We start from the raw sequence: 21,495 nt of genomic DNA on the forward strand, positions 1-21,495 counted from the left end.
CTGCCACTCAACTCTTGATAGGAGTGTCTCCGGTGTTATTACACCGAGTAATGTGTATGGAGATCCATCAGGGTGGCAATAAAAAGGTGAAATTGTGATATAAAAAGGTCATTATCAGGTGTTGTCTTACTTCTGTTGGCCATGAAGATTTCCAGAGCAGTATTCTGCAGTAGGTAGCGTCTGGTAAAGACAGCGCGGATCTCTGTGAACAGCCATTTTCCATGAAGACCTTCTGTATAGGCTAGAATCTGGGAGACAGGACAGGAAAAGAGAGACCAAATGGACAGGGGTTGAATTCAAAGGGGATAATGAAAATGGAATAAAGAAAGGACATTTTAAAAAGAAAGAGACCAGAGAAAGGGAAGGGAAGGGAAGGGAAGAAGAGCAGACAGGAGGTGAGGTTAGTTCATTTTTCACACAGTGATGGCACGACGGCCTGAACAGCACGATTAATGTCTTATATTGATCAGCCTCAATGAAAAAGAGATCCCTTCAGCGAGAGAATGGGCGCTATTCAGCTGAAAGGAGTGAAGGAAACGTTTAGTTCACTAAAAGGTAATCCATATCCCAGCATACAGGTGAAGAGAAAATGTCAATATACATATAAGAAACAAAAGAAATATTGTTTGGATATACATTAATGGTTTGATGTGACAAGGATGAGGTTAAGAGCCTATTTTATGCTAACCATCTGATTAGACATTTTCTTTATTTCCATAACAGAAATTGACACAGGGGTCAAACAATATTATGTTAGCGGGATCCAGATTTTTTTTAAAAAGGCTTCGATGAGCTGAGCTTAATCGGTCCCCAAGGAGATTGCGGTAGCTGTCAAAGTGACTTGTTCTGATGGCTGCCACAGTGCCTGACAGACCCAGATGCTTGGCCCTGCCCCTGAGATTTGTACTCCTACTAATACGACATTTAGATTTGCTACTAACCTACTGAGCACTGCTTTGTTAACTAGGCTTTTGTTTCAACCTCTGCTTTTAGTTTCAAGGCGTCTGCTGACAGGGAGGTGGTAGAAAGGTAAAAGGGACACTTTAGGTTGTCACAGCACGGTTCAGAGGCTGTGTTATTAATCAAAAATATTCAAATGTGAGCTAGCAAGCTTGGACAAGACTGTTAAGTTAAAGGAGCTCATTAAAGGCAGGGGACAGCAGAGGGGACCAGCTGAGGCCTTTGCCAGCCAGAGAACAGCCTCTCCCTCGTTGTCTCTATGAGGAATAAGATCTGCCTGCATCACAGACTCACTTCAAAGTCTCTGGAGTTCAATTAAATGTGGATTAGTGGCTTGGAGAAGCTGGCTGGGGCTGAAACCGCCAGCCTCCTATCTTCCTTAACAGGGGCTCAAGATGACTGTATCAGTCACCGTTAGCCAGTAGCCAACCCCATCGCAAAGATAGTGCAGCACTCACAACAGCAAACACCATTTTTTAATCATCAAGGAAAATGTATTTCATAAGGTAAACTACTGCGAGAAGTGAAAAGAAAACCCTTAAGCAAAGATGTTAATTTCAGTTATAGTAGTAACTCTCATGGCTGTACAGCAAATATATAGTTACAGCCAGCAGCCGGCTTACTTAGCTTTGCGCAAAGACTGGAAACAGCATGTCTGACCAAAGGTAACAAAATCCATTGTTCTTATACTTCTGTTTGTTGTGCGGATTAAACAAACAAAGTGATATAACCTGTTAATTAGTGAGTTTAGGAGGCACAGGCTCAACGGAGCAAAGGAAAAGAAGAAATCTTAACAGACGTTTGACCTGCTAATTCTTAATTTCCAAGGTTACAGAAAGATAAATAGTTATATAGCAGTTAAATTAGGAATTTAATTAAAATTCATAAACACAATAGTATTTAGAGAACATGCATAGCATAGATGCATTTTTAAATATGATCATGTCATGAGACTTGTTTCCACATATAGGATTTGTATATTGGAAGTATGCAATTTTAACTACAGTATATAATAGTCTGCATATATAGACCGTTAGGGACATAACTAAGCCTGTTGTGAGTTGATGCGATTGAATTTAACTGACAAACAGGCTGAGACACCTGATTAGTTTTCTCTACTGACAGACTTGATGGCAGTGCCAGACCTTCCTCCACAGCGCTGCGAAGGAGGGTCTGGCTAGTCCACACAACAATCTGGAATTGGAGAAAAATGTGCTCTGACTCATTGGCATTTCTTTTAACCAATCATATTAGTCAATGGGCGGTGCTAAACGGCGGGCGGAGCCACGGTGCTGCTGCAAAACAGCCTCGGGAAGGAACTTGTTTTGGTGGAACGTGTGTACGTTCAAAGATTGTTTTAGTCGTTTGATTGGACAGATAGTCTAGCTAGCTGTCTGGATTTACCCTGCAGAGATCTGAGGAGCAGTTAACCTCAGTCCTCATAAATCCACCGGAGTTTAAAATTACAACACAAAGAAAGCGGGAGGTAACGGACATCCGAAAACCGGCGGAATTTCCGGCAGAACAAGAGAAATCCTGGAAGTGGAACGTCATGGATATAGACTACTGAAATCTCAGTACATATCATCACCAACCAACACAATTTTAATACTATTTTATCTCAAGTTCTTCAAAGAAACAGCTTCTCTGCTTTTATCTGATCAAAAATGAAATTCCTGTTTTCAGATGTATGATGAGTGGCTGCTTGGAGAGTAACCTTTCACCTCCAAAAGAGAGTGGTTGACTCATTTCATCCCCAGGAGTACACTGATAGACCTCACGATGGATGTCAAGAAGATGCCCAGGGCTGAAGTGATAAAGTTGCAGTCTCTGATTCCACAGATAGATATGACAGCAGCGGAGGCAGCAGGATATCATATCTGTCTCTGGGCCGATGAATCTCCTGGAATGCTGTAAATAGCACTCTATGTTCCCGAGATCATTGTCCCTATCGGCGGCGCCCTTTCCCTTGCAGATGAAAAATTTGAGTGGGTGACAAGGAGCGTGACAAACTATCCGTGCAGTAATGCTCTCGTCGTTCTGACCATGTCTGGACAAATTACAATGGTGTGGAGGTTATTGTCCGAGCTGGAGTTATGGCTGCACAAGCTTCCTCTTTGATAAATAGTAATGGTGGAACTGGATCAGTCAGGCTCAAAGAGACGAGATTGCTACAGAAGCAGAAGAGGAACACCAAAGCCAGACTCAGGTTATCACATTTACATTTTACTATCTGAACAAAAAAGGGTTGTTCGGTTTAAAAACATAATAAAAAATAAAATGATTGAGGTTGAGAAGAGGACAGAAGATTCCATAAAGGGAACACAAAAAGGACCAGGAGCTTTTACGTCAACGTGACTGGTTGAGTATAAAGCAGAGTTTTATTGATGTTTCATTTCAAGTGGAACATTATCCATGGATTCAGGTCTGCTGTGTCCCGAGATCAATTTCAAAGCGTCACGCGAGAGGACACAGCCAAACAGAAAACAAAGGAACTAGTCTTGATTGCGATGCTTTTTTCCCTCCATCTCTCCCTCCTCCTCTTTCAACCTGTTTGTGCGCCGGGCGGCTGTTCATTTCTGAAGCACTGTCGTTTGTCTTTGTCAGATGCCCAAAAGACAGCGGAATGAAGAGGGACACATGAAGAGGGGCCGGGTGACTGTGGCTGCGGTGCGTAACTGCGTGCGCACGCACGCACACACACACACGCACACACACACACACACACACACACACTATCACCGCTGAATCTCGCAGACAGTCCTTGCCAGTGAACCCTCTCTATCACCCCCTTTCCGTCGCAAACCCAGTTTCCTTTACCAACCACTGCCTCTTCAGAAACATGGGTAAAGCCAAGTGGAGGAACATGCTGACACGGAGGAAATGTAATTGAAATTGCGCTGAATTAAAGGAGAGTCAGGTGAGCAACACACCAACTATCAGCAGCGTGGTTCAAAATAGACCAGGCGTTCAACTACCTTCGCTGTCGCCAAGCTGTGTGTGTGTGTGTGTGTGTGTGTGTGTGTGTGTGTGTGTGTGTGTTTTGGGGCTGATAAGACACTTGAGTTGAAGCGACAGAAGCCACAGCCAATTACCAATAGTAAATCCTTATTTGTCATAAAAATCTGAAAAACAACCATTTTAACTCCAAGTGTCGTTTTTGTAAAAAGAAATCGGTTAAAATTGGACACACACACACTGTTTGATAAGTGGTATATCCACATTTGCTCGTTTAGTTTAATGTGATGTGCATCCTTGAAGGAAAATGAGGTGATTGAAGTTCAATTTGTTGCCTGTTATTAAGTATTTCCGCATGGCTGCCTCAGTTAAAGGATAATGGATGAGGAATTTATTATTACTTTTTGGTCAAATGAAGTGGTGTGGGAGATAAGGTGATGAAATTAATGAGCGGGAGAAAGAGAGGTGATCCATCAACATCAAAACGGAGACGAGGGACAAGCGGTATTGGGAGAACTTGATAGAATTCATTAAAAAAAAAAAACCTGTGGACTTATCAGCATGTAGAGTTGCTTATTGCTTTTCATTTCCCAAACCCTGTCTACGTGCACACTCCTCTACACTCACTACTCCACATGTCACAAAATGACTTTTACATGCAAACAATGGACTGAGGTTGCAGATTCCAACAACTTGCGATAATTAAACGAGACTCCACCTTTTTCTTATTCAAAGTCACAAACACAAAGTAAAGCACTCCTTATAGTTACATCAGTGCCATGCTCTTTGTGACTCTTCCTTACTTGACTGACGACAGAATCAAGCCATCTACAAAAAAACAGAGTTTCAGTGGACCGAGACGCTGACGGCCATTTTACTGCAGCGGCAAATGAGAAAGAAGTCACAGGCAAACACAAGCGGACATTTAAGGACACTCTTTTTGACACTCTTCACCTAGTGCATCCACAAACATACCAGAGTTTACAACTCTAATAAGCTCCTTCTCACTATTCCTTACCCATATACTTGTTCGCCTCCTCCCCCGCTCACCTCAACCCCCACCATCCTCTGTTCCACCCTGGTAAACAAGGCCTTGTCACCCCCTCCCCATCAGTAAATGAGTTCATCGGACTAACGAGCATCCAAAGGGCCCCGACTCACTAACAAGGGTCTGTTGGCTGCCTGTGCCTCTGGACCAATCAGGACCCTCATCACCGTTGACACAAAGCCTCCAAGAGCCCTCTGGAGCCAATTAACACAGATTTTGCTTTTGGGATTGAGTGATGGCCAGAAAAAAAAAAAAGATAGGAGGAGGACGACTGAGAGTACTGTACTGGAAAGAGGGACGGAAAGATGCATCAACATAATTTTACTGTAAAGATTTCTTGAAAAAGAATGTATTTCAATCAAAAGCCATTACAGAACCGAAGGTGTATGGTTGGTGAGTAGGTGTTTGGGGTGAAATAGGCAAGTCATTCAAGAGGAAAACAATGCTCCCTCACAGTAAGAGCCTGGAATCATTTGACTTTAAGACAGCGCAGCCACATGACTCTACTTTCACACTACAGCAGTTATCCTGTAGCCTTTGTGCCGCAGCAAGAGTAGGATTTAACTGGCCGGCCTCAACACCATCTCGGTCTAGTCATGTGCTCCATGACTGTTGAACTATGGGAGCAGTGTGGCTGGGCAAGCAGTGAAAATATAAAAAAGGTATCCAAGTGATATACCTGACTGTAGACCAATCAACAGTCAGGTTACCAAAACCCAAAGGAACTTCTTTTTTTTTTTTTTTTTTTGAATAATATCAAATATTTTGGAAAAACTTGCTATTTATTGTTGCCCTTAGTTGATGAAAAGATTGATACCACTCTAATATCTAAGAATTGTATTGATCTTCTCATCTAACTCAGCAAGAAAGCGAATGAGCTCCTTTTCCCAAACTTCAAACTATCGCTTTAATAACAATAATAAGCAGTCGACATATACATGTATTATCCATTATAGCTAGAATCTATGTATAATTAGGAACAGACAATGATGATAGACTATTGGATGCATTGTCAACAGGCTTCAATATAAGTAGTCAAGACCGTTTGTGTCCACCAATGACAGATAGGCACAATTGTTCTACCATCATGTAACTAATTCAAGATGTAATCACTGGTCACACATAAAAGCCTATTTGCCTCGAGGGAAGTCAAACAAACTACAAGGTCAAAAAAAATAAACACAACTAAGAAGCTGCACTGGAGTGTGAGAGAATTAAAGCAAAATAAACAAGCCCAGCTTGCAGCAAGTGTAGGTTATGGAGCCTGAAGGCTCAAAGCATTCAGTCCCAAACGTCACCCAGTAAGAGTTTGCACTCCTTAAAGAAAGTCCCCTTTGAAGGGATCTGTGGGGCCACTTAGTCTGAATTTGGCCTAATAAGGATTAAACCCCTTTTGGGCCCTTTTCACTGTTTGCTAACAGGTTAGCCTTTTCTCCTTTCCTTTTCTTGGCTGCTTAGCCTTTTTGAAATGGGAACAAAAAAAAAGGTCTTGTGTAGGTTTAGAAAAATGCTGCAGTGGTCTTGGGGTTAATTGGTAGAGAAGTGAAGACTTCAGTGCATTAACTCATTAAACATTCAGCCTTTGGGCATAAGCTGTGAGGACGAAACCCTCAAAAGGGCACATAAGATACTAAAGCGGCAATACTAAACACTAATTGTGTCAGTACTAGTAGGGATATACATAAACATGAAAATATGACGAGCCCAAACCCTTAGTAAATAAGACAATGTGAGCCTTTTTTTAACAACAAAGTCTTGCATATTTGGCAGATTACACAAAGAAAGCATTCAGAGATGTATATAAAATAGCTCTGCTATTTTTTTTTCAATATTTAAGATCAGCACTTCCTTTTTGTACCCTATCACAGCTTAGACTGGGGCCACAAAGGGCAGAGTTAGTGGCTCAAAGGTGATGGGGAACAAAGGATGGATAAGGCCACATAAGTGAAGGGAAGAGGGGTGTGAAATGCAACAGACATCCACAAATTGAGAAAATCCTCTCCGCTGTCTTTGCATTCTCATGATGCACGTTTATCAAACCTATATCATTTTGGACAGTGCAGTAAAGAAACGTCATGGTACACACAGTGCACATAGAACTAGAGTTAACTTAATACATACTCTTTAATTGGACATCGATATCACAGCACCATAAACACAGCAATAAAAACAAAGCTTAGCTTTGCACTAGGATATAGTGCATATAAAATGCCCTCATAGGAAACCAGCAGCTACATATGAGACCTTAATAGCATTGCAGGGCACCTGTTGAGAGCGCACTGAAAGAGCTTAAATACGTTCCTTGATTTGTCATGCTCATCACTAAACACTTGCAGATCAGGATAAGGAGTAAAAGAATGCATATGCTTTTCACTGATATTCAGAAAATCAAGGAGACAACCCAGAGCCACCACTGAAGCGCAGGAGGTGTTTTAGCCTCAATGCTATTGGCCCTCCACTCCCCTATAAGCTGCCATGGCAAACATCAGACAGGTTAAGATTGCTGACCGGCTCCTATCGCATTCTCCCCGCTTTCCTTCAATCTCTCATTTTGCCATTTAGTGATGGATAGGCTTTTTTTTGGGGTTGGTGCGAGGCTTCGCTGAAGTAAATTCTTTTCTAATCCGCCTATTGTCACCAGCTTAAGTGGGTGTGGGGTGAAAAGTACACCCCTCTTGGGGAATTTGGGGTTTGGTTGTCCCAAGCTAAAGAAGGGGGAGACAATGGGATTTGTATAAAGGAACGGCTATGGAGATTTTTGAGAATTTGAAGGTGAGTCAATTGGAGCTACAGGTTTATCAGTGACAAGCATTTTGAGTTACTACTGTAATACAGTGAATTATATTAGTGAGCATTTTCAATACTCTGAAAGCAGATAAATTATGAAGTAATGAAATACAAATGAAGTACAACAAGATTCACTCAGATGTGACGTCTGTCTACAATCTACGCCCTATTTGGTTGTAGTTGATCTTTAGTTTCTTCCTAGTAGAGGGTTTTCTGGGGGGTGGAGTTTATCCGTTCAGAGGTCTAAGGATAGAGTTTGATTGATTGATTTTATTTGACCACTTAAATATAAAATGTGAAACAGTACTTTGTGTCATACATTAAAATGCATAAATAGTCAGGGATGACACAATAAAGCCATTGTGGTCCCTGGGTGTCGTATGCTGCACAGACTGTAATTTGTGATTTTCAGCTCTATAAATAAAACTGACTTGACGTGCCTTAAGGCAGAAATAATTGGGGTTTTTTAGGCAGAACAGGCTGTAAAAACAACTAACATATTATCACCTTATAAAGTTGTTAAATCAAAAATGTTAGCAAGTTATTTGCACATCCAGCAAACATGGAGCAACATTAGCATCCATTTCCAGTTGTGCTGTGGCCACCTGACGAATGCAAGTTCAATATTTACTCTCCTTGTAGCTCATTTTTGGTCTTTTGTTATCCTTAAGGAAATATCTGGCCCAAGCTGCTAAATGTTACACTTTGTTTACCAGCTGGTCTCTTCAGTTCACAGTTCACAGTTGTTTGCAGTTTAGGCAGCAGGCAGTCCTAGTCCTGTCATTTTTGCCATTTCATGAGAGCAATGAGAATGAACCAAAACAAGTTTCAAGCTAAAAGAGCAAAACAATTAGCTGAAAGAAGCTTAAACTTGACTTTCTTTTTTTTAAATTAAAAACACTCCGTAAAGCTGAGAACTGCAGAGTTAATTATATAAATATCTTTGGGTTGGTGACAACAAGTACCCCCTTCACATTACATACAGTATGTGCATCTTTAAAGAGTAATTATTATTGATAAAGGTTCAGACAATTTACTTTAATTAAAACTTGGCCTCAGCATTTAATTAGTTACTATACAGATTTATTATGACCGTGATTGCTGGTGTGGAACAAATTTGAAGTGCATCATCTTTTATTATTGAGATGTTAAAAAAGATGATGGTGGAGAGGTTTAGAAAAGTCACAAGAAAAACTATCCTCTGATTTGACTTTATAGTATTAAATATCATCTGTGTATTAAAATTACTTTTTGTTTATACAGTACTGTATCTTATTCTACAGTCTTGCTTATACAGAGCAGAAGTAAAGCTCTGTTGTGCTGATGTCTGCTAGAAAGGAGTCTTGGATGAGTAAGTAATCCGCAGAATGTCCCTATGGATGTGCTATTTCAACCAGACTGGATGGGTCATTAACCAAAATGGCAATGGAGGCACCAGAATTCAGCAATGTAACATTCTGCTCTCTGGCACATGAAATGTCTCTACACAGAGTGCACATCAATGCTATCGGCTTACCTTATAAAAACACATGCATCTGGTTAGGACTACTCCTGATTTCTTGTAGAATTTAACAGCTATAATAAATATGTCCTAGTCCTGTCATTTTGCCTTTGTATTAATAAAGCATTCTAGGATTAAAAAAAAGATTAAAAGAAGCTCAACAACCCACATATTTACTCAAATTCTTCAACATATGGATCTAGTTTTATCATCTGAAAGGCAGCACAGACATTTCTGCCAAAACAAGACTACATTTACAATTCCAATTTCCAAAATGCTGGGCTGGACATCGATCTTTCAATTGGAGCCGGGTGTTTCTCTGACCTCAGCTGAATAGCAGAGGCTTGTGTGAACAGCAGGTACACAGGTGCTGATTGTAATATCAGTAGCCTACCAGGCAGACTGGCATCCATAAACAGGCCTATCCATCAGGCTGGTGTGTTGCCTTTGACACGTGTGTCAGAGGCAGATGAAGGGAATAAATGACGGAGAGAGGGGATCAATCAAAGGAAGGGAGGGGAGGCACCTGCCCCCTGACTGGCCCAGTCAAGCCCAGAGAGGGAGCATGATGGAGGGGCTAGGCTCAGGTGCAAAGAGGGGGTGGCAGCTCTTTGTCTGGAGGTGCTTGGTTAAGTGTAGGCCAGGTCTCGGAAACAGTGGTCTGTGGTGGTGTTAAGGTCCAAAGTCAGGTCACAAACAGAGGGATAGAGATAGGCCAAGCATGTTTATTAGTGAAAAAAGATGGGGTAGTTGTTTGTGTGCTTGTGTGCGCGTGTGTGCGTGTGTGCGTGTGTGTGTGTGTGTGTGTGTGTGTGTGTGTGCGCGCGTGTGAGAGGGAAGAGCGGTTGGAAGGGGGACATTAGTCATCCTTAGGGGGCGAGATGACAGTGTCTAATGGTTCTTTATGCGATTGCCAATGTGGCAATCGTCCTTCCTCTACTTGTCCTACCTGGTTATCACTTGCTCTAAAGCTTCTTCAGCCTGCTTTGCACAAGAGTCACAGTTTGCATTTCATCAAAGGGTGAAAAACAAGACTAAGGGTCTATAGTCACACTACCGGCTCTGTAAGACTGTACTTAGTCACAGTGGTGCTTTGAGCTACTGTAAATGCTGTTGTCAAGGATCATTTGTACATTGTTAACCATCTTAGTTTAGCATGTTCACAACTGAGGTTGAAAGAAATGTCATTAGTTTTGAAAAACCAAAGTATTTAATAAATAAAAATTGGGGACTCCCATAGTTATTACTACTACTATTCATCCTGCGGAGGATATGATTGACTGTACTAAATGTCATAATGCATCCATTTATTGGATAAGTGAAAACTTTGACCTGATGGTGGCCCTAAAAGAATGTTCAGGGGATCATCTAAGTCAGTAGGATTCATCCTCAGGGGATTTCATGGTTATCCATCCCACAGTTGTTGAGATATTTCACTAACAACTAAGTGTCAACCTCACCCTGAAGGGAAAGTCAGACGATCATGAATGTGAATAGGATTCATCTGTTAGGGACCACAAATACCTGTATAACATGTCATGGCAACCAATCCAATATTTGAGCCTTTCAGTCTGAACCACAGTGGTGGACCAACCAACTCACATACCGAAAGACCGAGATGATGATGAGGCCCATCCTTAACATCACTCTTAAACACCCCACATCTGGCCAGGGACCGCTGACCTCATCCTTACAGAATGATCTAATCATCTCTGATATAACCTCGCTCAAACAACTTGAGTGTAATATGAGAGACTAGATCACAACCATCGATGTGGTTTGACACTCAAAAGGGAGAGGAGGTGGTCTGCATGTGCATTTTGTGTTAGGGAGACAGAGAGAGAGCGATAAAGGGACAGTAAAGAAGTTAACAAGACTTTACTGCTCTACTGGGGAACACAAACTCACTTCAGGAAGCTTTAAACCTTTATTTGGCCTTATCTCAGCTAATTGGCTTAAATCATTTGTAATTGTTTGCACATGTCTTTATGTTGAACAGTTCCCAAGGCTTGGGCCGTGACTTGACATAAGCAGTGAGGCAAATCGTGAGGAGCAGTATGATAATAATTGGGTTTTCTGATGACTGGATGAGCCAAAGTGGGCTGCAGGGAATGACGCTGGAGATTAAACTGACCCTGGATGTTTAGGATTCGAGGAACGGGAAAAATCCGAGAAGAACAAATGACGGCGGTGATGCTAACGATTGTGTCTCCGGTACGGAAACGTTTCATGTCTCACAGGTGCTATAATTACTGTACCTGGAATGCAGGGAGGGTCAGACAGTGAAAGAGTAAAGGAAAGAGGGGACATTAAGAGAAAGAAGGTCATCCCAACCCATCATTCTGCCGGTTGTTGTCGTGGTGTGGCTGAGCGATTTATTGACCATCTCAGGATAAACTGTCAAAGCGGACAAGGAGAGTGGAGGGAATGGATGGTGGAACGGCATGAAGGAGAGACGGAGGGAGGGAACGAGGCCAATATGAATGAGTGAGAGTGAGGGGATCCGTTTCCTTGGGCTCATTGATAATGACATACCTGCTTGGGCTGTCCGTTAGTCCTATAGCACACACTACTTAGGCTCTAACAGGAAAATCAATAGGCTCCTCTCTCAGAGACCTCTCGCTGCCATGGCTCTTTGTGATTGGCAGCTGCAGCCGAAGGTTGTCCCTGGTGACCATGGGAGTTTGGCGGAGCGAGCAGGAAGAGGGGGGAGGGGGTGCAGTCCCAGCAGTTTGACACTTTAGGGAGAGCTTAACGATATGGGACCGGTCGCGACATAACACCAGGGTGGTTTTCTTTGACTGAGTGACCATCCATTCAGCCACTCCAGCTAACCCAGAGCAGACGTCGCCACCCCACTAATTAGAGTTAACAATGTCTTCTCAGTGGGGGTTTTATCATTACATAGTCCAAGGTTGGACACTGACCTTTAGGGAAAATGTACTGATATTCTTTCCAAAATACTTTTCTCTCTGGCCTTTGGCTAAAACTTTCTGAAAACACAGTGTGGATGTCCACAGGAATATTAAAAAAAAAAAAAATTCTGTGAAGTCAAATAAAAATGACCAGTTGACATTAAAATGCCATTTTAACAAAACAAAAAAAATGTCCGTGATTTGCAGCGGTTATAATTGATTTTCACACAGTTGTGTGGCCCAGTGAGTGATAATCTTATTTACTTCTCCATCAATTAGATCCTCCCTAAACACGTCCATATTTTACACTAATAGTATAAATAAAGTAAATGCAATGTCTTAAAGTTGACAATGCAATATATATATATATATCTATATATTTTTTTTTTTACAGTGAATCCAATTACAAGCAATTGTATGTACTTTACTATTTTATACTGACATGACTATACAAGTTGTTAGCTAACCTCAATCTGTGGCTTTGAAATTCAAACTTGAAAGATTCATAAATAAAAAGCAAAATTGTTTTCTTAAATATTTCTAACTTACTTTTTGTATTTATCAATCTGTTGCTGAAGCTTTCATCTCAATCCTCAATATTTTCCATTTCCAGTATGTGATGGATTGTGGGATAACATTCTCCATACTCACACCACAGTTAGAAAGAGTAAATCATTTTCTATCAGGACACAGGAATAGTTTATAATACATTCAGATTGCAATGGGGATCTAAGGGACTGTTCCTCCAATCAGGTTTTTGCTGGTATTTCCTTTGACCAATCAGCTGGAAGTAGAGCAAATTTCACTTCCTCATTCATGCATTAGTAGTCTCCAGGAGTGGCTCCGCAACAATAACTCCACATGCAATATTGATGGTTTGTGTCTAAACACAGAGAGAGTGCTGCCGCACACACACGCACAGAGGCAAACACACATCTGCTCTGTGACTTCATCAGTTCTGCTATCTGCCGAGCAGATGCAGGGCCCTGCCAGGCAATTAGTTGCCTGCGATGATTTTCTTTGAGCCCTCTATGGAGGGAGCAGCTGGGTCCATCCGGGTTTTGGAGACAGCAACAAAATGTGTGAAGAGCATCAAAAATTCACTTGCTTAGTTCACATGTGTGCCGATGTCGGTCTACGTGCACATGTGCCTGTGTTGTTAGGTAGTGAGCCATTTTCCCACACACCTATCATGTTTCCAGAGAAAGGAAAAAGGGAAAAAAAACTGCACTACCTAAAAATGCCAAGCTTCAACATCCCCCTCCCTTATCACTCACTTGGAATTACAAAGCACACCAAGTCAAACAGACGCAGGGAGGAAACTGTTGCACATTCTGTTTCAAAACAAACCTATTTTTTCTATTGCCTTCTTCAAATATCTCTAAGGCCTTGCCATAAAATGTAGCCATAACATTTGGAGATGTATTGCAAGGACCAAGGCCACTGTTAATGACACTCTGCTGTAAATTACTTTAAGAGACTTTCACTTTGTATCTGTTTTATGTACAGTGCATACTGGCGATTCAGACTGAGAATTCAACAAGGAGATGAACTAAATTCACAACATTATCACTGAAATTCAATTTTATTTTAAGACACTCATGAAACAGGATCTGCATATAAAGGGACCAAATATGTTTAAACTATATTTTATGAGAAATTATGTCTTTGAGGTTGTTTTACTAATTGTGAACTGTTATAAAAACTGTGTAGTATACACAGTAATGAGCCACCTGGGGGTACTCAGCGTAATCTGGTAGGAGAGGAGAGGGAAAAGAAGAATAAAGCTGAGACCGTAGGAAAGACAGACAGAGCAAGGCCAGAAGAAGAGAAGAAAAAAAAAAAGATGAGAGAGTGAGGTTACTCATCAGCTGGCAGAGATTTGCACAGGCATGGACGCCGTTTTGTGCTCGTGAGGGGATCACTGTGGAGTCGTCACAGAGACTCAGATCAAAGAGCTCTCTGACAGGCCCCTGATCTTTTCTCCAGTCAATATAAACCAGGGGGGGAACTCTTTAGGCACCACAGATAATTCTGAACGTTTTCAGGAGATAAAGGGCACAAAGAAGTAGCAAGAATGGATGAATAAGTGAGGTGGCCTGTGTCTTTAAATAGATATATACATATATTCTTACCATAAAAGAGAAGAGGGGGGAAATAGGAGAAAAAGAAATAAAAAATGTGATCCACCTATGACTGTAACGTGCAGTTCAGCACATCAGATGTATATACACATACTTTTGGCTGACCTTTCCACTTCAACTGGCAAATTCTAATAAAATCCAATCCACTGCAGTCCATTCTACATTGCAATAAAAAAATGAACATATTGCTCAGAAACGTGTGGTTTGATTGGTGAGCAATAACGGATTCACAATGTCTTTGTAAAGATCTGTGTGCCGTATATTTCAATAAGCTACAGTTATCATGTCCTTCATAATATTTGGACACTTGCTCTCCAAGTAGCGTCGATTAATCTCTCTGGAGCTGTGAGCCTGATAATAAACAGTCACCCAGAAATCAAACAGCCAGACATTTTTTCCTTATTTATTTCTCTCTGTTTTTATTTTTTTATCTTATTTTTCAAACATTGGGATCACTATCATTTTACTTGAGTGTGATACACAGGGAAGGAATGCCAAATCTCAGTTTAATACTACTTTTAAATATCACAATAAATCAACGGTTGCCAAGACAACTGTTGCTTGTCTTGCCAGTTTCTCTGAACAATCTAGTAGTTCTAGGAACAATATTCAAATAAATGTGTGCTCATTTAGTCAACGCGATGCAAGTTTCCCCTTGGATGTTTTTCCTTGGTGGAGACGGGTGAATCTGACACTAAACCTCTCCACGGAGGCCAAAGTTAATTTAACTACCTTAGGTGGGCAAACAAGCCCTGCTTGTCAAAATGAATATACAGTATATAATACAATATGTAGTTTGTGTGACACGTTTATGCCTTTGAAAAAGATGAAACAAATATGATCGTTCCCATGTAAATCTAATTGAATGTGTTTTAACTTGGGCATTTTGCATTATGAAATTTGTTGACATGAGCTCAAATATTCAGCAGGTCTTTCAAGATAAATGATAAATTCTACATATTTTCATCAGAAGTTACTTTACACTCCCTAAAGCCTCATCAGGACATGAAAAAAAAGCTACATGATAAAGTCCAGAAGATGTGTTAACTATGAAGGAGGGGAGAGGGGCTCATTAATCTTTGCCTTTTCTGAAATGCTCGTGGTTTACTTCCCCTGCATAGTTGTCTTCTTCATATCAGTAAATAGGTTTCTGGGAATCATCGTTGAATCAATATTCTGTATTACGTAAAATGATTGCATATGCATATTTTATTTGCATTTTATTTGCCAGGTGTTTGCTATTTATGGCCTCTGAAATAAGGTTTGGCAACAGGCACATGCTGCTTAATGCAGAGAAAATATACGGACAGTCTTCCATAATGTAGCTGCATGTATGCAGGCAACTACAGTCAGCCTTATTGTCTGTGATCAACACTTACCGAAAGCCATTCAAAATATTACAGACTGACTGGCCTCGGTTTATTACTGTAGGCCTGATATATATTTTTTTAAATTACAGGCATGAATAAACTATATAAACAGTTGTAATGTTAGTGAGGGAGTGACAGGTTTTGTCGACTATTCAAAAACGATAATAACTTGAAATTATAACCTGTATTTAACTGAAGCCTTGAAAGAAGGCAGACTTAAAAGTAGCAAAAAATGTCCAATTAGCTCCAAACAATTTTACGCCAGACACCAATAATTACTGTGACCTTGTTAACTGGAACAGGGGACACATGTTAAAGGACTACAAAAGGTAACAGGCTGCAACAATACCTCTCCTAAACATTTCATATGGCTTTCACTGCAGGTTTTTATATTTCCAGCACTATACGTGTCTCACACTGCAGCCGCTTGTCTATGGGACAAAGTAATGACTTCTTTAGTCCTCCAAAGTGGAGTCTGGGTGACAAGGGGACTTCAATTACAACCTCAGAGAGACCCCTGGTTAAATTATTCAGTATGGACGGGGTTCACACCGATAAACCCACGGGCAAATAACGTGTGTGTGTGTGTGTGTGTGTGTGTCACGGACACATGTCTTGTTTCAGTTATTTGACTCAATCCAAAATATTGACTGTGACACACACACACACACACACACACACACACACACACACACACACACACACACACACACAGAATTGTAATCATGTTTTGTACTGTGGTTTTGATGTTTTATTTATTTATTGTATGGTTTGTTAGTATGGTACTAACCTGAGCACAATTAATTTCCCTTTGTGGACAATATAGAACATCTATATCTATCTAAGACTAAATGTCCAATAACATTTAAATCAACTTATTAGTTTAAAAAAAAAAAAACTTATCATTTCAGTTTATAGTTTCAGGCACTCTAATTCATGCTTTTCTGAGCCTAAGCTGCAGGTGCACTCAACACATTTACGATTTTAAACGTGCATTAACAAAATGATAAATGGCTTAACAATATTCAACAGCATATAATATTCACTGATTATAAAAGAAAAACACAATTTCACATGAATGTGACAATAGCTAAAGAACTTCTCCCAGAATAAAAAGGAATTAGAACGGATTTTAAATGAAGAGAATGAGTAAAAAATTATGGACATAAATATTGTTTTTTTTTTTTCAGTTTTAATTGAATTTCGGAATAATGTGAGCAACTCACCATGCTTGTTAGCTGTCTAATTCGAAAAAGGTAACATCATATTTAAATTTATAAAACAGAAGTATACATTTTCAAGATTAAGAAAACACAGTCCACCAGACTTTGTATGACAAAAGTAGGACATGCTGCGTAAACCAATGAATGAAAATAAATAATACTTGCTGTCAGTGAGAGAAAAAACGCTGCAAATTACTGAGCCTTTCAAAAAAATGAGAAAAACGCTGCAAAAACACATTCAATTAAAAACGGAGAGGAAAAAGATAGACTTATCTGTAGAATACAAGCAGTAAAGTTGCTTTGTCACTCACATTTTACCTTTAGGCTACACTTCCACTCCTTAGAACGCACCGAGCGAAATTACGCGCAAAGAGGAACACTGAAAAATGTTTTACTGCTGGCTTAGAGAGCGTACACGGGAATCCGCCCGTATAAACCTAAAAGGTTTGTGTTTTCCTGTGTCGGACTGGGAGCAGCAGACAGCTCCGCGCGCCCCGGTGCTGCTGAGGCGGACTGGAGCTCCTGTGCTCTGATTGGCTGCCTGCACTGACAGCTCCGCACATGATTGCAGGAGGAGAAGCCCGACCCCTTTCACTCTTGCTCAAGGAACCATTCATAAACTACACAAGTCCAGCTCACAGCTGAGTGTGGACGAAAAGTGAGCGCGGGGGCACAGAGAGAAAGAGAGAGAGAGAGAGAGAGAGAGAGAGAATAACAGCAAGAGGAGATGAGTGGTCACAGACGATGTTTTTAGCCTTCAGCGTGTGCAGCCCAGGACACGGATGGTGACCCACAACCTGAATATGAATCTACCTAGCGGTGCTGGAAGTGCTCATGAGTTGGACTGATATTTAGCAGGCTAATACGTTGCATCCCTATCCGTTTCCTCCTCCTCACACTGACGTCCATCCGCTGCTAAAAGCAACTACAAAAAAAAACTTTTGATTACACACATTTCCTGCACGGGGGTAGCATTTGCCTCTGGCTTTACCGGTAAGCATTGGATCCGTCAGCTTACTGCGACTCGCCGGTGTACAGCCCGGACCTCTGCCCAAACATGATTGCGACGCAGGCAAAGCTGGTTTACCAGCTTAACAAATATCACAACGAGAGATGCCAAGCTCGCAAAGCGGCCATTGCGAAGACTATAAGGGAGGTTTGCAAAGTGGTGTCGGATGTCCTGAAGGAGGTGGAAGTGCAGGAGCCCCGGTTTATCAGCTCCCTCAGTGAGATAGATGCGCGCTATGAGGGCATGGAGGTCATCTCCCCCAACGAGTTCGAGGTGGTGCTTTACCTCAACCAGATGGGGGTATTCAACTTTGTGGATGACGGCTCCTTACCCGGCTGCGCGGTGCTGAAGCTGAGCGACGGCCGTAAAAGGAGCATGTCGCTGTGGGTCGAGTTCATCACCGCCTCGGGCTACCTATCCGCCAGAAAGATCCGCTCCAGGTTTCAGACTCTGGTGGCGCAGGCCGTGGATAAATGCAGCTACCGCGACGTGGTGAAGATGGTGGCGGACACCAGCGAGGTCAGACTACGGATCAGGGAGAGGTACGTGGTGCAGATCACCCCCGCGTTCAAGTGCACTGGGATCTGGCCTAGGAGTGCAGCTCAGTGGCCCATGCCCCACATCCCCTGGCCCGGTCCTAACCGGGTAGCAGAAGTCAAAGCCGAGGGTTTTAACCTCCTCTCCAAGGAGTGTTACTCGTTAACGGGGAAGCAGAGCTCGGCGGAGAGCGACGCCTGGGTGTTGCAGTTCAGCGAGGCCGAGAACAGGCTGCTAATGGCCGGCTGCAGGAAGAAGTGTCTGTCCGTCCTGAAGACTCTGAGGGACCGTCACCTGGAGCTGCCGGGACAGCCGCTCCACAACTACCACATGAAGACCCTGCTGCTGTACGAGTGCGAGAAGCACCCGAGAGAGACCGACTGGGACGAGTCTTGCCTCGGAGACCGACTGAACGGCATCCTGCTGCAACTCATATCCTGCCTGCAGTGCCGCAGATGCCCCCACTACTTCTTGCCAAACTTGGACTTGTTTCAGGGAAAGCCTCACTCAGCCCTGGAGGCTGCTGCTAAGCAGACATGGAGACTAGCGAGGGAAATCCTCACCAATGCTAAAAGTTTGGACAAACTATAAAGTGATTGTCGAGACAGAGCCGAGAGACATTTTGGGATAAAAAATTAAAAAAAACTTCAGAGAAGGACAAACATGATTCTGCGACTGATTCTCCAAGCAATGTGAAAAAAAATGATCAGTAACAACAATAATGCAGCAGAGCAGCGAACCACAAACCCCTTTTTAAATGGAGCAATTGGGCCACTGCCAGAGAGAAAGTGAAGGTACAGTTTCAGATAAATGTAATAACTTTTAGTTGTCTTCTTTAAATGTTTTCACAAAGTGAAGAAACGTTTATTTAAATATATGCACAAAATCGTTAAGTGAAAGAATAAAATGTAGCGTGCCAAGTTCAATTTTTTTCATTATGTGACTTAAAAAAGAAATGTTAATAAAATGTTGCAAATTAAAATTACAACTTGGCCTCGTGTCTTGACGTGTTTTGACAGCTGGTATGACAGGGAAATCTGTTGCATTTTATGTTTCGCTATTGTCTGATAACGAGAATCATTAGGTTATTCATTTTGACGAGAGAAAGCCGACCTGTGCTCAACACTGGGAAAAGAAAAATGAAGGAAAAAAAGCTTTAGCTTGAGCTAAATTTAAAGGAGACACAGTCGACTTTAGGCCACAGGCTACTTTATTTATACAGTGCGTCACAGGCCTTACAGGGTTTTTCGAATGAATGTAAATCAACAAGCTGATGTTAATATAAAGGCCCGGGAGCATCTCTCTGTTGTAACCGCATACACAAGCACAGGGCCTACAGCAAAAAGTGAAGCCTTAATCTTATTAATGCGGTTGATTTTAGATAACGCAGAGTAGCTCATAGGACACATTTATTGTCAAGTTTATATTAACGGATTCTGGTATAAAACTCGCATTCAAAAAAATGAGGATGCTGTTAAAATAAATTTCATTTCATAAATTTGAATACACAGCTTCACATTTAAAAATGAATACAATCATTTCATGCAGTGTTAAACTGCACAAACACACAGCCACCTGTGGCTCAGCAGGCTCCTGTAGTTAACTGTTGACTAGAATTACCAAAACAAGTCCACATTACTGTTTATGATTTTTATTTATTTGGAGCACTAGCTATTATTAACGTAGCATTGTTTTTTTGGTTTTTTTTATTTGTTTACCATGAAAAAAAAATTGCTGGATGATCATTACTGATAGGAAGGCCTGATCCATTTGCCGTTATGTTTGACCCACAAAGACAGTTTGATGATTTATTTATTTATTTATTACAAACATGTCTTATCGCCACTAAGATTATTAACAATATAATAATATGTTGCCATGGTGTTAAAATTACTTGACAAAATATTCATGAAGAAAAGTCGTTTTGTAAAAGTGAAAAAGTACCGAAATACCAAAAGTATTGTAAAGAGAAAAGCAAACATCTTTTCCCATTCCAATTCAAATATAGTCACATTGTAACTTCAACGACAGAATGACACGACATTAATCTCCTCTTTGACACCACATTACCATGTGTTTAGATAACTCACTCATAGTACCTTTGCTCATTTAAAATAACACACTTGTAGATACTGAGCTATAACAACCTAGCTGTAGGCTATATTCGCCAGCCTGCATGTATTTACCATCATCAGCACTATAGGACATTCGAGCATGGCTTTCTCTGTGTGTTGACAATTTGAGTCGTGATCAATGGAGCTCGAGTCTCTTACCTTGGGATCGATGGCCTTGAAGCCCGGCTCGTCTTCGTCCACCTCGAAGTAGAGCTCGGAGGCGGTGATGGACAGGGTGCCTCTCACCACCGCGGCCGGAGCCACCAGCTGGCCACTGGTGCTCAGGTTTACCGGGCCTGGAGAGGACAGACACATGCCGGTCAGAGAAGCCCCTCTCCGCGGTGGGGAAACACGATGGCTTTACGCAGTAATGGTAAACAGAAAACGCAACAGGGGATTGCACTGAGCTGATGGTTGTTTGCCTGGAAGACAGTGGGCCTTCAACCGTGGACGTGGTTAATTAATTAAAAGGAAAGATGATAAGTGGGAAAGAGAAACACGCCAAAGATAGCGATCATGTACGGCTATTTTTAAAAGGTAAGAATGTTTCTCCAAAGAGGCATGTTTATGTAAAACTAGTAGAGTTGCAGTATATTTAAATTGGGAGGCTAAAGGCTACACACTGTCTGTATTTTTCCTCCTGGAATTGATAATCTACAGTTAATCGATGAGTTCAAGATCAAACTAAAAACCCCATGGCTGCCCACTGTATGACGGCTATATAGTTCTCCAAATAAAATATTTAAGGCCTAAGTATCCTAAAACTCGCACTAAAATAAATTATTAAAAAAATAAATAAAAAAATGTCCAACTTTGATTGCCAGTCCGAATGCATTGATTGCGGGCGCTTGGGTGAAGCACTGTTTAATCTCTCATCAATCTTAATTTATGCCAGAATGACAATGAGAGCCCGGCTCAGGGGAGCTGTG

The 21,495-nt window shown here is 41.4% G+C and overlaps 2 protein-coding genes across 9 annotated transcripts in view; one reads left to right on the top strand and one right to left on the bottom strand.

The window, feature by feature from the left end:
- Nucleotides 1-21,495, bottom strand: part of lrba (LPS responsive beige-like anchor protein) — a 201,704-nt gene that overhangs the window by 56,525 nt on the left and 123,684 nt on the right. For all 8 annotated transcript variants that reach the window (XM_036000091.1, XM_036000093.1, XM_036000094.1 and 5 more), the window contains 2 exons: nucleotides 20,726-20,862; nucleotides 131-248 (listed from right to left, as the gene is read on the bottom strand). In XM_036000091.1, coding sequence (XP_035855984.1) covers nucleotides 131-248; nucleotides 20,726-20,862 — 255 coding nt within the window. The remainder of the gene's footprint in view (nucleotides 1-130; nucleotides 249-20,725; nucleotides 20,863-21,495) is intronic.
- mab21l2 (mab-21-like 2) lies at nucleotides 17,499-19,127 on the top strand. The gene has a single exon (XM_031276809.2). It carries the CDS (start codon nucleotides 17,964-17,966, stop codon nucleotides 19,041-19,043), a length of 1,080 nt encoding a protein of 359 aa, XP_031132669.1. The 5' UTR covers nucleotides 17,499-17,963; the 3' UTR covers nucleotides 19,044-19,127.

Source organism: Sander lucioperca, chromosome 4, assembly GCF_008315115.2.
Source record: "Sander lucioperca isolate FBNREF2018 chromosome 4, SLUC_FBN_1.2, whole genome shotgun sequence".
Classification (NCBI taxonomy): Eukaryota; Metazoa; Chordata; class Actinopteri; order Perciformes; family Percidae; genus Sander; species Sander lucioperca.